At 44.0% G+C, this 16,756-nt stretch overlaps 1 protein-coding gene across 1 annotated transcript in view; it reads left to right on the top strand.

Moving 5' to 3' along the window:
* The first annotated feature begins 7,499 nt into the window (after positions 1–7,499).
* The window catches only part of LOC146176731 (PR domain zinc finger protein 12-like), a 35,444-nt gene continuing 26,187 nt past the window's right edge, over positions 7,500–16,756 (top strand). Inside the window, exons 1-2 of the mRNA XM_084581372.1 lie at positions 7,500–7,612; positions 9,652–9,824. Of these exons, the coding sequence (XP_084437498.1) occupies positions 7,500–7,612; positions 9,652–9,824 (286 nt within the window). The remainder of the gene's footprint in view (positions 7,613–9,651; positions 9,825–16,756) is intronic.

Genomic DNA, 16,756 nt, shown 5'->3' with positions numbered 1-16,756 from the left:
TTGTTGATGTGAAAGCGACAACACAGCCAAATTGGTGATGTTCGAAATGGCTGGCAGGAAGGAAGAGCGTATTGGAAGTGGAATTAAATGCGTGTCATACGCAAGAGTAATGCTTGCAATTGTTCATAAACGTTTTATCATCAGTAAGGTACCGAAACCTCATTCTGGGCACAGCTGCATGATGACCATTAAGAAAAGTATCGTGAACGTCAAACTAAATAAGAAGTGAATTGTAATTCGACAATGCAAAAACCTCGCTCTAGAACAACCATGCGGTGAAAATATTTTTGGCGATGTACTCTAGTGTTTTAAGGCTGGCTGAACGCGGTTACCCTGCAGGCGTGGCCGCGGCGATACCGCGGCCCGACAGTCCAGCATGTTCGTCATGTTTCCACGAGCACGAGTTACACGATGTGAAAGAACAACATAACACGAGACGTCGAAATTCGCACCAGCGGCGATGCTTTCTGATCGGTCGCGACAGTGCTGACCTCCTCATCTGTGCCCTTCAGTGCCTAGTGGCGGCACGGCAGGCGCGGGCGGTGTATGAACCTCTCCCCTAGCTTTACGATACGGAGGAGTTTCGAGACCTGAAAAAAGGTATTTAGGGACTCTGATTGGGCTCAGAAGAGGTGTGTGCGGGGGTATATATAGCTAGGAGCGCGCGACCAGAATCAACCAACTATGGAGAAGGAGGGCCCGGCCGCTGATCAGCAGCGAAGAGCGGAGAAGTTAAACTCATCCGATGCCGATGTGGTTGCCAGACTTGTGGCTGCCGATAATGGAAGGAATGAGAGCATGAGAGTTGAGCATGCTACAGAGACACCGCAGCAGAGACAGGAGCGTCTTTCGCAGCTCAACTATAGGTTTAATCGGAGCTAAACCACTGCCAATTGTTTTTTAGATGCGCCCATCGTTAAATTAAGCCAGCCTGGAGACGAAGTCCAGTACTGTACCTGAATATTGCCCAAATAATAGCCCAACTTTGCATTGGGAAATGATGTAAAAAAATTTAGAGGCAGTGTGATATGCGTGTATCGCGAAACGGCTAGGTAAATAGTGTATTCTTTCGGTCCGCACCTTGGTACGGCCTCTCGGCTGCTACGTTGGTCCGCCGTGGGGAGGCTGTCACGGGCCGGATCGGGCTCGGTCGACACGACGTCACTGATCCGCGACCCACTCCGCGGTTTCTAGTCTGGGACTCTGGATACACCTTAATTAGCAGCCAAGTTAACCAGGACTTCTAGGCGATGGCAGGGAGAGAAGCGACGGATAAATAACTGAAAGTACGAGCAATGTTTATGTCACTACTATACCTACAGGTGCGCGTGCGCACGGGACATTCCGTAGACATCCCTCTGTTTTCAAGTTTCATGCTACATGTCTGTTTCCGTATAGGTAATATTTTGTGGCCAACAAGGCAGCTGTCAGGAATAATGGGAAAAGGTTTGAGACTACTACGGAAAAGCGTGTACAGCTTTTTCAGCCGATAAGGCTTCCTCGTAGCCATGGCCCTGAACCATAGTGATAAAAACGTGTGGGAAAAAACACAAACATAAGTACGCATCAAAACTGTAACGCAGCTTTTCTTTGTGGAGCATCCAGGGCGGGTTCATAAAGTCTTTCTTGCCATTTAGCACCTGTCTACTAGTTCAGTTGGTGAGTATTTAGATTAGGAATCAAACCGACGACGTAAGTAGCTCCAATTTTACGCCGCTCAATATAAGTGCAGGTGTCTACCGAAAAGTAAGAAGATACTAAGCCTTCCCTCTCCAAAAACAAACCAACTAGAGGCATTTAACAATTTGCCACTATCCCAGTACTCAGTTCAAAGAGCTCGTGGAATGAAGAGTTGGCGTTACAGGTGCTATCGCGTACAATCTTAAGGCGGAGTTTAGCTTCAACATCCCCTCAATTTTCGACTCTGAAGTATTCGTGCTTTCGCGTCTTCAACACGGCTGGTTATCGCACCCGTCTACGTGCATGCATGCTCCGTTGCAACGAATGTAATGATGAAGTTCACCGTAGGTTATGTTGTGTTCGTTTCTTCAGCACTTCAGGTTTCCAGCTTTTTATTCAAAAGAAACAATGACGCTTGTTACATGGTTGAACTAAATCTCAGTGTTAACACATATGGTTAGTTTTTTCGCGTAAATTAGCTTAATAATAAGTTTAAGCTTAACGACAAAACTATTTCGTCTTCAAAACCTGCGTTAATTTTTGCAACTCCAGAGAGTCCACTGAAATGATTACCGTAAATCGTCCACCGTTTTGTGGTACTTTGTGCCAAATTTTCCGGGCAGCTGCGTTTTATAGCGCTGAAAATGCAGCACAATTTCCCATTTTGCGCCATGAACTCTCAGGGTACCCTTGCGCCTGGGGGTCAGTGTACATTGTGCCCCTTCTATTTGTTCTGCTTTTCCTGAAGCACACAATTGCACGCTGTCGTTTTAATAAACATTCACCCAACCTTTCGCTAACAGTTGCATGTTTGTACAAAAAACGTTAGCATAATAGCTTCTGTGACTATCTGTGTGGTTTTTTTCAGTTTGCGTATCTAAAACACTTCTGCACAGCATACAAAAACAATCCATTTTTTTTTTAAAGTGAGAAAAGGGCTTCTAAGCAATATAATTTATCATAAAGTTTGACTTAAACTAACCCCAATTTTGCGATGAAAATAAAAAAAAAAGGTTGTAGTTGTTTTTACGTCAACAAATTGTTTCATCAAACTCGCAGCGGAACTTCTGTACCCAGGCTAGGCCCTATATTTCCCATTCATATTATAACCGACATTTGTGAATCTTTTTTCTTTGGATCTAATTGTGAAACCGTCACACTGGCATCACGGCAATGTGCTTTTCGTGCTCTCTTTACTAAACTAGATTTTTGTTTTAAAAATGTTTTTGTTTTCATCTGGACACTTCCCAGTTTCAGGACTAAATTGGGCAGCAAATATCATGTAGAACATAACTGTCTGCATCGATGGACATAATTTTATTTTCGTAGAATCTCCCTTGTGTAATCTGAAGTATCTAGCAAAAATCTTGCTTCTAGCCCTCTGGCTCTAAATAAATGTTATTTGTTGCAAACATTTTTTTCTTTATAATCACTTATGAAGGGACAAAAAGCACTTGAGTGAAAAGCAACTGAACAAATACACGTTAGTTCTGGCTTCAGCAGCCACCAAGCAGGTACACATTGCAACAATCTTAATTTATGTTGTGGATGACCTGCTGACACACGAGCAACGTTTGTGATCAACCGTATAGACCTCTAGAGAAACCTCCAGTGATATGGAAATGTTAACTCGGGAAAAGCCACCAATAAAAGTGTTCACGGCGCTGATCTCGCTAGCTTTTACCATTTAGAAACCAATAAAAGCTTTCTTTTCAGCATATACACTAAAAAAAATGAAATACCATTTACGTTTTGCTTCCTTAAGAAAGGACTTTTTGCTTTCCAACCGGTGTATAACAACAGTGAGGAAATTGTATTGAGGTTGTCTGTGCGAGCGAATGATCACATAAGGTTTGAGAAAAAAAGAACTCCTGGAAGCCGATATAGGTACCAGTTAAAGACTTTGAACGTGTTGGGTGGTGTTGATGAATGGAACAGCATCTTGGTTAGCAGAGCCTCATTAATGCAGGATAAGTGCTTCCACAGCCATTTTTCTGACTTCAGACATTTCCATACCTGCAAGCCCGAGCCACACAGCCGAAGGAAATAATTGACATATCGATCGAAATCGCGCTGATGCGTGGAACGTTAAACACATTTTTTCAGGCAAATGGCATGCAGCCTAGAAAGCTTTCGTTTATTGCTTGATAAATACAACAATTCCTAAAAACTGGATGTAAACAGTGTACTAGTTTTTAACATCGCTCCCCTCTGTAATTTTGAAAACGTAACCGCCAGTGCAAAGGCATACAACCACAAGACACAGGACAACGCAACGTAAAACAGGTGCTGGCTTCAAAACAATTTTTATTTCTGGGAGTAAAACAGCTTGTATAAGGCTAGAAAAAAGTGAGAAGGAAAGGGAGGGACACATAATGGGAAAAATGCCATCAGCATGACTACCGCACGAGCGAACAATTAACTTACAGAGAGAAAACCAAAACACGACAAACCACTCCTTCATTGGGCGCATCTAAAAACCGGTATTCAACAACAATAAGCGATAGAGCATTGACTGATACAATCACTGCCGCATTTTCTTATGTGGTATGCTTCTAAGCTGATACGCGCCGTGTTGTCAGTGCTATTGCCAAGAATCTTTTTCTCTGTCAAAAGTGCAACGTATAATTTGCATTTGTTAAAGTGTACTACCAAACCAACTAGCCGACAACACGCACTACCAAATGCGCGTACTTGTTTTTGAAATCATTTTTAGATCTCGGGCATGATCTCCCAACTGTTTGATGTAACGCCTGATTTGGCCGTTATAAAGCTTCCCGCATTTCAAAGGAATTGCGTAGCGAGCAGTTGAACACTTGACGAACGGACGGTATAATCTAGCATCCGCGTTTTTTTCCAGCTGCATATCCGTGGACACAACTTTCTCAGTTTGAGAGGGACAAACAATTTTGGCAAGAGCGCACAAGACGGTACCTGTCAGCTTAGAAGCATACTATGTAAGGAAATGCGAGAGTCAGTGCATCAGCACACCGTCTCTATTGCTTTTTAGTGCTGAATATCGGTTTTTAGATGCGGCAAATAATGAGTGGTTTGTTGTGTTTGTTATTCTCACTGTCAGTTCCTTGTTTGCGCGTGCGATTGTCATTCTGGTCGTTATAATCCCCTTGTGTATCACTTCCTTTTCTTTTCATATTTTTCTAGGCTTACAAAAGCTGTCTGTCTCCCAGAAATGAAAGTCAGTCGGAAGTCAGCGCTTTTCTCCCGTTATGTTCTTGTGTCCTGAGGTTGCATGTCTTTGCGGTGTAAGTTTTTCTAAATTCAAGATGTGCCAACTCGCCCCAAAACAAGCTCTAATTGTTTCCCACATAAGGTAGCTACCTATTAGGGGCACATAGGGGAAAACCAACAAAGAGTTTGTTACGTACCACATTTGGAGAATGCAATTTCAAGCGCTAAACAATTTGTACGCATGGATGGAAGACACTGTTTTTTAGATGCGACTAATATGTTCACCCCTTGAGCATCTTGCTTTTTTTGGCTTTTCGTTTTTTTTTCCCCCAGTGTCTCTTGCTCGCACGTGCTTTACTGAAACTTCTTATCTTATGTAAGCTGCTGTGTATATAGGTATTGCCTTGCTCCAATAAAAATCTGTTGACAGTCGGCGCTTGTGTCTCGTCTCTTGTCCTTAGCGGTCGTGTGTGTTTGCGCTCTTTCAAAGTTTTCCAGAAATGAACCAACTCGCCCAAAAAGAAGTGTTAAGGAAGACACTGAATTGTCTCTAAAAAAAAAAGCGAAAATTTCATACTGCTGAAAATTCATTTTTTTTCCGAAATTCAGCTCACTCAGCATCTTCTTCAGGCGTAAGATTTCTCTTCATTTGGCTATGTAATTATGCGCAGCAATAATGACCACCGTCATTACAAGCATGAAAATAGGATCAAAATTCCGGTGGATTCTGCAACTTTCGGGCTGGTGCTAAGAGTTCGAATCAGTGTTACTTGCGAGCTAAAAAACAAGAGCACTGCGCCAGTTTGTGCGTATTCTGGTAACTAAATTAGCAGAGTCACCGTCTGTACTCCTTTCGTGATCGTAGCCAATTACCACCATAGTCTGCTCGAGAGACACAAACTATTGTGGTCCTGCATTTCCAGTCGAAAGGCGTCATGCGAGATGAGCGCAGACTTCACTTGGACCGGGCCCAATCACTCCTTTATCGCCGGGCAACAATTAGTCTGAATCGAGGTGCTTTTATTTTTCCTACTGCTGCCATATGGATAATCTACCTAATGACTGCGCGGCAGCCCCAAAAGTTGCCTACTCTTGTCTCCATTTTGAAAATTGAGTTAGCGAGCAACCGGCTGCCTAATGCCGCAGAAAGAAAAATAATTTATTTCACGTCGATAGCTTACTGTTGCCTCATCTTACTGGCTGTAACTCGAGTGCCTTCCCCGTAAATCTGACATGTTGCTGGCAGATATGCGAAAAAGAAGGACAGTACGAGTTCCCGCCGCTTGCGACTTCGTGAGGAACGAAATCGCGGAATGCCAGAGACAGGGGAAAAGGCAGCGCTTGCAATGAGGGAGCGCTTTTCCCTTTTCCGCTTGACTCAATTACACTAACAGCAATGGGCTGGCGCCGCCGCTACAAAAGGCAGAAATTTCTGCACTTACTCTTTATAGAGCGAACCATTTTAAAAACTTTTCTGAAAGGCTGTGCGAAACAGACACTTCGGAAGCTAGCTACCGGCACGCGTTACGTAAATAATACATTGCTGTACACACATACTGATGTTTCAGCATTTTAATCATTTTTATGCATTGAACATTATATACCTATAATATGTCGCGAGAACCGAAATAAAAAAAAAGTCAGTTTGCTCAGGTCGACATGTAGACATATGGGTAACAAAATTTGCTTTCATATATATTATAAATAATACATATAGCATCACTAGTCATACTGGCGCTGTAAAATACACAAACTAACAAACGAATGTGCGTCAAGATCGCGAAGCCAAAACATGCATTATCAGTAGCCACCACGTATGGGCTATGGGCTTGATGGAAAGTTGCATATATACGCCAAGGTCACTGGCTATTTTATTAGGTTATCAGTAAAAGCAGCGTGTGTTGTACAGTTTTTGCAAAGTGAACAAAACCGAAATCTGCATAGGGTTAGTGAAGGAAAAGAAAAAGCGCCCACCACCAACATAAACTAAACTCTTTCATGTTCTACAATTTGGCGCACATACAACGCCATCTGATATTATGCACAGCAGAGCGCTTGAAAGAACGCCTTAAAAACCAGGACACGTTCTATTTCAAACATCTTGTCATTCAGCCGGTCTGCACTTTTAGTTAAATGTTCCAGGCGGCCAACGGTTCTCAGATTCGAGCCTGCATTGCAACCAAAAAAAGTAAGGTGAATGTTTGCGGCGTCTCCGCCCGGGGCACCTTTGACTCCTTTATTGATTGCTTGATTGACCTATCACCCGTCATGATCACTTCCACCTTGTGCGACAGCCATTGTGCCATCCGTGGAGCTGGTGACTTACCTAAATCCCTCCAACTCTTGTTGCGACCGCGTACGCTACTGCGCACACAGGAGAGGGAGGGGGGGGGGGGATGGGATAATAGACACGCAGGGGCATCCCCGCGCTCCCTCCGTACAAATAACGGGGGGGAAGGTGAAGAGGAGCTTAAATGCCGCGGGAGCCGGAGGGGGTGAAAAGAGAGAGGAAGGGAGATAAAGCTGAGGCGTTGTAAGGAGGAGGTTTGGAGAGGGGTCTTTTTTCAATAAAGACGGGGCGTGTGGGAGAGAAGGGACGTAAACGGGGGAGGTGCCTCCCGCTTGAAGGGATGTGGAAGAGCAGCAGAACTGGAATCACCGACACCGAAAACGAGGATCACATTTCATGCCCCGTGGAGAGAATCATGCGCTCTGATAAGCTACCGCGCGCCGCCGAACAGAGGTCTGTCACTCTCCGTAGCGCCCCGTTATAGATGTGACCGATACAAGCGAGTGTGTCAGGGTACGAGTTTATTTTTGACTGTGTCATGCACCGCGGTTTCACCGCTGACTGACACACGAGTCTGCGGGGCCATAGGATTCTTGAGTCCGGCACTTCAGAAGGAACAACCGAGGTGCGGGCAAGCCGAAGTCACCGTACCTTCGGTGGCGAACATGTGAGTTAAGCTTGCTTTCCTTTTTGTTTTAAATGTGTCGAATACCTGTCGCATGTCGGAATTTAAGCCTCGATTTTCATGTTAGACCTTAAAGTTTCGCTAAACGGTGGAATTTAGCCTGTACAAACAGGCGTCGGAAAAAGCTATGTTTTCGTAGAAAAGCAGACTAAATTTGGCTCGGGCGGGGAATTGAAGGTAATTCTCTTCAGCGCTTGGCGCTCTTATGACAAATGCTGTATGGAAACCTTTCCGTGTTCTGTCCGTGTTTTAGCGCTGTTTTAAAATAACGTTCAAACAACACGCCTAAGAAGCCACTCTCCATATAGATAAGACAAGCCTTCAATGGACAGTTGTTTATATCGTTTCCGGTGCATGTTTCTGTCATTTTGGCAGTCATGATTTGTTAGTGGTTTTAGTTCTGTCTCATTGCATTTGCAATGAGGATATATTTGTATTTATTAATTTATATTTCAACTCATGTTCTTGAGTGGCTTTCCGCTTTTGCGGACACAGCCTCGGGCCGGCGCTTCTATCTTGCCTGCAGTGATAAGAGTAATGTTTTTGTTTTGCTGAAAAAGATGTCAAGATTTTTTATATGAATGGGCACCTACTAGCCTGCTTCGTTTAAATTGCGGCCTGTATTTCAATAAAAATTCAGCTCCTATTTGAGCGCTTGTCTTGCCTTCTATGCGCCTTCTCCTGTGTCCTCATTTGTTCTGCGCTGCCACATTCTACGATGAGTCGCTGACTAGCTGGAAAATGTATATTTAATCAATGCCATTTCTCCTACATTGGGCTTCTTCCTTTAGCAACCTGTCATAAATAACGTTATCATATGAGTCAACTTCATCGTCATCACGACCTCCAAATCCAGGGCCCCGTCGTAATAACTAAAAAGGAAATTGGTGTCTATAGGGAAATCAAGGCTATGCTCGAGGTTGATGAACTATCTTGTGGTCACGCGAAAGATAGTGAAGATAATAAAGTCGCCATCTATGTGCTTGCCATCCTTGCCATCTATGTGCTTTCTCTTATGTCCACGTTTCTTCGGGGCCGCCAGTTTCTACAATCAATCATCGCTTAGCCCGCAGCAAGTCATTAATTAAGACAAAGCAGTTCTTTTCCTTCATTGCTCAGTTCAGTTCAGTCGTTCAGTCGTGTCCGACTCTTCGTGACCCTATGGACCATATCATGCCACGCATTCCTGTCTCTCACTATCTTCCTAACATCACATAACTTCATCTGCAGCGCCTCGAGGATGCCATCTAACCATCGCGTTCGCTGCCTATCCCTTCTCCGGTGACCCTCAACCTTCCCCAACATCAAATCTTTCTCCAGCGACTCCTCTCTTCTCATCAGATGCTAGACCCTTCATTGCTAGACCCTTGTAATTCCATCATAGGTTGTATTGTAGAAAACTGAAGGTAAATAGAAAATATTTATACATTATGGTTAAGTACTTCATTAGAGGCTGATTACGTATACAGCACACTCCGTGGATAAACTTTAAGTGACCAAACAGCTGCGACGCCAGGAATGCTTGGTCACATGTCTTCCTCGTGCGGTTTTGCATGCATGGTTCCGGTAAATGCTCATAGGAGTCTGTTAGTTTTGCTGATAGTAGTAAACGTTCTTATAACGCGATGATCAGCCAACCGCGCATCGCGGCAGGCGATTGCGGCCACAGGCGTCCCAATGTTCTCAATACTTCATAGCAAAATTTTTGGCGGGAATCTGGTATGATTCAAAGATTGGCCAGCTAACCAGCTATTTATAGTCTAATTTCTTCAATATTGTGTCCCAACGGTCTTCACGGACTCTGCAGGCTACAAAGGCCCCGCAGACAGACATGCCCAACTCCAGCGGCAGCGGGCAGTTCTCTGCCAGAACATGCTGAGGAGCTGCTGAAGGCTCTCTTGTACGGCCGCTGGATCTCCTGGGGAGGCAAGCGGCCACCGACTGCTGTAGAGGCCACCATTCTCTCCACGGTACCACCAGGTAAGCTGAGAAAATTTTACTTTCTGTAAAAAACGCTACAGAGTTTAGCGATGGAGAAATTGAACCGATCGTTCGTTGTCTTTCCCTCAAAACTATTTCGCAGGTGGTATTAGTGATCAAATAGAGACAGGTAAAATAAAATATCTTGTTCATCACCGGATGGAACATCAGCAGTTTATCTTTGACAAATATTTAAACCTCCCTAGCTTTTGTGAAACCAAGGTGATAGTGGAATAAAAAGAGAAATTGGGTATGCACATTCAAATCACCAGTAGATATATTAACACAATGTTTGCATTTTTAGACGTGTAAAATTATAAAATTAAACGAAAAACGTTTTTTTTTTTTTTGAAGACAAGCTTGTAAGAGCTGGTGTAAATGTTATGGAAAGAAAGGAGCTCTTAGCAGGCGAACGAAATTATCTTTCAGCCAATTTCATAAGTTTGCAACCACTATCAACTATGTGCACAATCATTATCGCGCCTCTTGAAAGCTTGTTCAACACAAGCCGTGCGGTGGCGCAATCAAGGGTTGTGGCGTTCATCTGCTTGTAAAAAGGTGATTAAATTGAATGACTGTGGGGAACGTCCTACTGCGATAAAAAGGGCCTACGGTGGTGCTCGATGTACACGTATGTTAAAGAGACTGAGATGTCCTAAACCAATCGAAGCTCTCCACTACGGCGTGTTCTCAGTGCCGGACTCTAAACGCGACTGTTAACCAATGCCACTATCACCAGTGCACGCTGAACATATTTTGTTCTTCAGGCAAATTTCAGTGCCTCCTGTTGGAGTGCGCGTTATATTGCTTGCACTGAAAGAGTCCTGGCGTCCAAATCAGGTATATAGCGTCTCGGTCTTTGTTGAAAGAGGATGGCATAAGGCGACGGTGTGAATGCAGGATTGGAGGATAACAGAGTGAATGCAGTTGCTTTGTAAATCGTCTCTTCAACTTTATTTTTAGTGGTGCTGGTTTCAGGCGCCGGCTGGCTTCCGAATAATGACGCTTGCTACGGCAACCGACCGGGCGGTGAGATGAAAGCAACCGACACCACGAGGTTAATCAGGTGGGAAACACGATGAGTGAGCAAGCGCGCTTGAGCGGCGATGCACAAAAGGCAGCGGAAAAGGGGCTTGAATTGGACGAAGAGTTCCCCATTTTTTTTCAGAAGGCGCAGAGCCAACCGCAAAAGAACAATGAACAGTACTGCGTTTTGTACATTTTTTTTTTCTGTTTTGCAAGTTAATTGCTTTAGTGGTAGAACTGCCGCCTTCGCCTCACTAGCCGCTGCTGCCTGCCATGAGAGCAAAGGGCAGTGCCCTTGTCCTCCACCAGACACTGATCTCCTAAGAAACGTGTTAGCCGAAACAAATGCCCAAAAAAATGGGGAGGGAGTGGGCAGCTGCTGGAGGGGGACACCTTGCACTAGTCAGCAGCGGGTAGGCAAATAGAAAATTTCTTCGACCAATCTGTTTCATGCACTTTTGAGCATTTTTCTTTAACATCGAATCGCGCACCTTTTCAATCATAAATTATTTCTCATGGTCCCAAGATGCTGTCTTTATATATATATATATATATTTTCAGTTACTGCTATGCACATTGCGTTGAATTAGTGTATGAGGAGTTGAGTTTCCCCTTCAGGTGGCCAGGTGAGGAAACACTTGATCATGTCAATGTTCTTGATTAATTGAAGACTCGCCTCGCAAACATTCACATTACTTGATGGCACGACAGAAAGGGTAACTATTTATTTACACATAAATAAAACAAGAAGGCACAAGTAAGGAGAAAACTATTTACATGACTGACCCGTTGATCCTCAGAAATCAGTCCTGGTTTAACTCAGAGCGCTTACTTTTAAGCTGTCTATGTTCGCCCTTGGCAGGGACGGCAACCAATAAGCAATAAGGCAATTTTTGCATCAATCAAAGACTGAGGAAAGGATATTAATTAATCAAACACTTGCGAAAGGAGAGGTCCAAAGCAAACATACGAACAGCACACGATGTCATTGCATTCCAAACCTCTGATTTCCCGTACGTTTCTTTTCCGCTCATCTGCATATATGGGACCAACCTATGCAACGGGAACAATCGCTGAATGATGTTTAATAAAAGTAAGCAGTCGTAGAGGGATCAATCGCTACGTGGAAACTCCAACTTGATCAAGCGCTTCTTCTGAGCACCTGCAGCTCACCGACCCATTGCGCCTCATCGTGCACTGGTCTGCCACCCTACACCCACTACCCCACAGAGGCTGTGTGCCCGTGCGCAGAGGGAAAGATGCGCTACCAAAACTACAGCTCTTGTTTGCGCTCTCCGCATCCGCGATCAAAAAATAGTACCTGCTCTTGACGAGAGAAAATAATAGTTGCTTTGTCTGCAAGCTTAATACATTCTACATTTGCCATCAACTTCATAAAAAGCACCTTTTTTAGGAAAAAAAGGTCAGATTCGGCTAATTTGTATGTTTTTTTATGTCGTTTTTGTTCGTGCCGCGTTTTGCTGCCCCGCAACCTTGCTAGCTGTGCCACCAGATGGCGCTGGCTGTGCCCTCCGCGCTGCGCATCTCTTTTTGAGAAAATGGTTCTTTGGTGCGCATTTTTTCTATAAGATCCGCTCTGTGAAGATGTCTAAGCATGCGAAGCATGCTATTGCAAAGGTGTATGCTCAGAATAAAGCCCGTTTCGGCAGGAACCACTCGCCCACAGAACGAGCGCGTAGTGATACGCCTCCTGTTTTTTTTTCTTGCGGACTACTTGCGTAGCTTTCGCTGCGTTGCACCTGATGTATGAAACGGAGTATAGCAATACGAGAATGCATACAAGAAAAACTTCCACTGGTCCCCGATATGACATTCAGCACTTAACACTGCACAAAGCGGCGCGCTGGGGTGACAGCTATGGTAGGAAGGCAAGACGAAAAGGGAACGAACACTCTGCAGTGGCAGGTGACGCCGGCAACAATACAGCAGCCACGCGTTTCGGTCGTGCATCCGCGGTTCCATCGCTTTGGTAATAGTTATGACCGGGGACAGGTGCACATTTATAGCTACCTCGCGCCAAACACTCTGCATTGGATACCATATAGCACACCCGAAAGTTCAGCGAACTTCGCATGCATGGGACATAACGTCTAAAGGCTACTCAGGCTATAAGAGACGTTGAACTTAAGGGCTCCAGAAATTCTATCAGCTGGGGTTATTTAACTGTCACTGGCATTGCACAGCACACGGGCGCCTTGTCTTTCGACTCCATCTAAATCATTTTGTGTTTGGCTGTCCTGCAGATTGCTCATGCAGCGCTTTGGGTAGACCATTCTACTTTGTGTTCTACTTTAGAATTTTCTACATCTGCAGTATTGATCCGCCTTCATTGCCTTTGGAGCCTCTATAGAATATGCTTCAGCCGAATGTTGAAATGCCTTCAAAAAATGATTTGCAGTAAGGATGGGTCTTATTTGCGTAGAAAAGCGATCGCAAGTGACTTCCTTCAAGATAGCGGTAATTCTCATGAGACTAATCAAAGTACAGCTCACACAGATATATACGCGGTTTTCCTCCCTAGCAGAACTGGAGAGAGAGCTCGCCGCTCATTTCTAAAATGGTGTATGCACTGGCACTTCCTGAAGTTGGAAGAAATGTTCACTCGTGAAGGCGCCACCGGTGAGGACTGCTGGACAGTTAATGGGAAATTGGGGCCCATATAAGTGCCGTAAGGTCGTGATACAGAGGCTTTCAGCATGCACGTGCGGACCACGGAAAAGAGCGTATTGCACACGTAAGCATTCTCAACCGGGCCGCCTCGCTCCTGGCTCGGAGACCTCCCGCAGTTACGAAGGGTGAAAGGAGCGGCCTCGCACGGATATGCCCACAGAGCATCCGAAAACGCACGCGATCGATTCTCACGGCCCTTGAGCAAGCACGCGCTGGCTGAGAGCACTCCAGAAGGAGGGTTGGTCGGTGAACAAAGTAGGTTGGTAGCGGTCGGCATTATCCGAGCAAGACACTTGAAGTGCCGTAGAAGGTCCATAGACATGCCGCGGGAACACGATTGTTCTCGTTTATTTTTTCAGACAGGACTGGATCCTAAGCTTTTGGAAGGCGGAGAGATAGTTACGTTTGAGTGTCAAGTGTAACACGGCTTGAAGGCTACCGTTGTAGCATTGATGCTGTAATTGTTGTAGCATTGATGAGTTAATTCGCATATTTCACGTCAGTGGCATCCTTGTGCTTTTACTGCGGACTGATAACTGATGAGTTAATTATATTGTGGAATGGCTCTATGTTTATTTTCAAGCACTTTTTGACTCAGAACATATTAGCACTCTTTCTTTTTTAAGCTCTTCACGTATCGCGGATATAATTAACACATTTAATGACATATAGGAATCCTCTAATATGTCCCTTGTTTAGCATTAACTTCTTATGAAATACTTTCTGCCTAATGCTTGTAACACGGAAATAATAGGGTGGAAGTATCAAACACGTGTGCGCAAATCATTCCTTCATATCTTTGCCGTCTCTTTTGTCGAAATTTTAATGTAGAGGTATGCTCTGTGTTGCTATATGCAAAGAAAAACGGCAATAGCTAAATAAACTCAGGAGTTAAGAACATTTGAGAGAAGCTCTGTGACAAGTGACAAGTGCGCGATAGATAGCTAGATTGCGTAAACATATCAGCCCTGATAAAATTTGCTTTCAAAACGAGAAGTGGATGAGAGGAAATAAAACGTGCACAGTACACCAATTCATCAAACATCGTCTTATGAGGGATCTCATGCCATCTCGATGAATTTGCTTGAGGAAGACAGCATAACCTACTTTCATCGAACCTTGTTTGTTTTATTTACCAGTGCCTACTGCAGAATATGCCAACAGCGTCCTCTCTATCTCCGTGATTTGCCATTTTCAGGACGTGTTTCACGAATTGGTTGCAACCAATTCGTGAAACATCCTGAAATTGGCAAATTCGTGAAACATCTTTAAGCGCATGCTACGCTGCGCTTAAAGATGACCCTCATTTTCGATTTCAATGGCTCGAAGACCATGGAGCGCGATGCTTGACCATTTTGTTTTTTTTTCCCTTAATTTTCGTGTTTTGAACAATGGTTTTTAAGTTACTGATAACAGTAAGCGTCATTTTAAGCGCCCCAGAATGGAAGACATGCTTAAAAACTCTAAACTTAGTATCGCTTTATTATTGAAAGTGAACATCACATTTGGTTTCGAAATCTGTAGAAGAATGCAATACGCTCTGCTCGATAATTCTCCTGGGCTCTTGTATTTTCACTGAACAGCAACTTTTTTTATGGTCTAGAGGTAAATGAACATGTCGAGCAACATCTCCTAACGAGGTAGTTGCTTCAAAAGTTAGGAAATGTCTCAAAATATCTACTTAAACAGTGCCTGCTGTGCATGCTTGTGTCATCATTTGTCAACGACTAGAAGCCACCGATTTCGCTGTGGACTAGTAAACGGTAAAATATGTTCCATGTAATGTAACAAGGAGAGAAGCCCGGAATTACCTGAGCGCTCAACTGTAGACACAGCTGAATTATGGGAAAGATGGGCTGCATGGCGCGCAATAAATAGAAACCGGAGACATGGCATGTCTAATGTCAATGGAAGTCATTGAAGCAAGAAGCAAGTGTTTACTGGCAAAACCTTATAGCGGGGCACTGTTAGAAATGTTTGAGTCGAGTGGAACGGACTGCTGCGGCAGCTTGTAGTGCCTTATAAAATTTATTCGTTGATTAATAAGACCATCTTTGCCTGCTCGAGTGTGTATTGAGTGTAATGCATATTCTGTGTGATGAACGCGAAATGGACGGTTTGTCTCAGCGGCCTTATTTCAATTGTTGGGAGTACGCGGAAAACTTCTCGCGCCCGATAGTACAGGCTGAGAAATATGGTTGGCGCCTACGGAAATATTTTCGTACTTACTCTTGTTTATGGTGACGTCAACACGCGTCATAGGCGGTGTTGGACCTAGATATGACGAGTATTGATTAAAAATGCCTTACGTGACATCTCTTATGCAGCGTAAACTCAGTGCTTTGATGAAAGTCACTTCATTGCAAATGGAAGCTGCGAAGTGCAGAATAGGTTGATGCTGAGTTTATGTGCCAGTTTCTTTTTTCTGCGGATTACCTTCAGCTACCTTCCCTGCAGCCTTAAGTTGGCAGAGATTGCATGGAACAAAACGCCAGGTTTGTTATGTTTTGCTGTCTTTGACATGAAAAACATAGCGCATTTTTGCTCGCTACTTGGTCTCACCTCTGCACCTTTAGACACACCACTTGCCAAGTGGTTTCACTATAGACGCACCACAAATTAACTAATATACAACACACCATGAGGCTTAGTTTTTGCCACAGTTGCTGTCACAAACGCATACTGTGTCGTCCGCTTAAAGGGTCACCTAGCGGCACAGCCAAATGGTGGAAGCGCTCTTTGCAGTGGGCAGAAAAAAAAAAAAAACGATACTGCGGGCATACTTTTTAGAAGGCACTGTGTATAATTGGGGGGGGGGGGGGGGGGGTAGTGAATAAGAGGGTGGCTTGTTCCATGCGCAGTTAAGAGTAGAAGGCTGGCTCGTCTTATGTCGACGCAGTGCAAGCGATATATAACAAATATTATTATCGAAACAGAGGCAGTGCTTTACATCACAAACTTGAAAAGATTTAACTATACTTTCACATTGTATAAAATATATATACGGGAAACATTTACAGACGACAAAATGTTACTCGTTTCGTGACAAGAGCTGCGTTCAAACTGCAAGCTAGTGAAAAAATATGTATATAACGACTGCTTATAGCATCTGGTCAATAGGAAGAAAGCGTAAACTAAACTACGCTCCTTTAATTTCCTTCAAAATTTATCCTTTTCTACTGCCATTGGCTCATTCATTGCACTGAAAATCTGCT

The sequence above is a fragment of the Amblyomma maculatum genome, chromosome 10 (genome assembly GCF_055883805.1).
Source record: "Amblyomma maculatum isolate TAMU_Amacu chromosome 10, ASM5588380v1, whole genome shotgun sequence".
Classification (NCBI taxonomy): domain Eukaryota; kingdom Metazoa; phylum Arthropoda; class Arachnida; order Ixodida; family Ixodidae; genus Amblyomma; species Amblyomma maculatum.
Note: the sequence above shows the minus strand (reverse complement) of the source record. Positions and strands in the feature narration are given on the sequence as shown.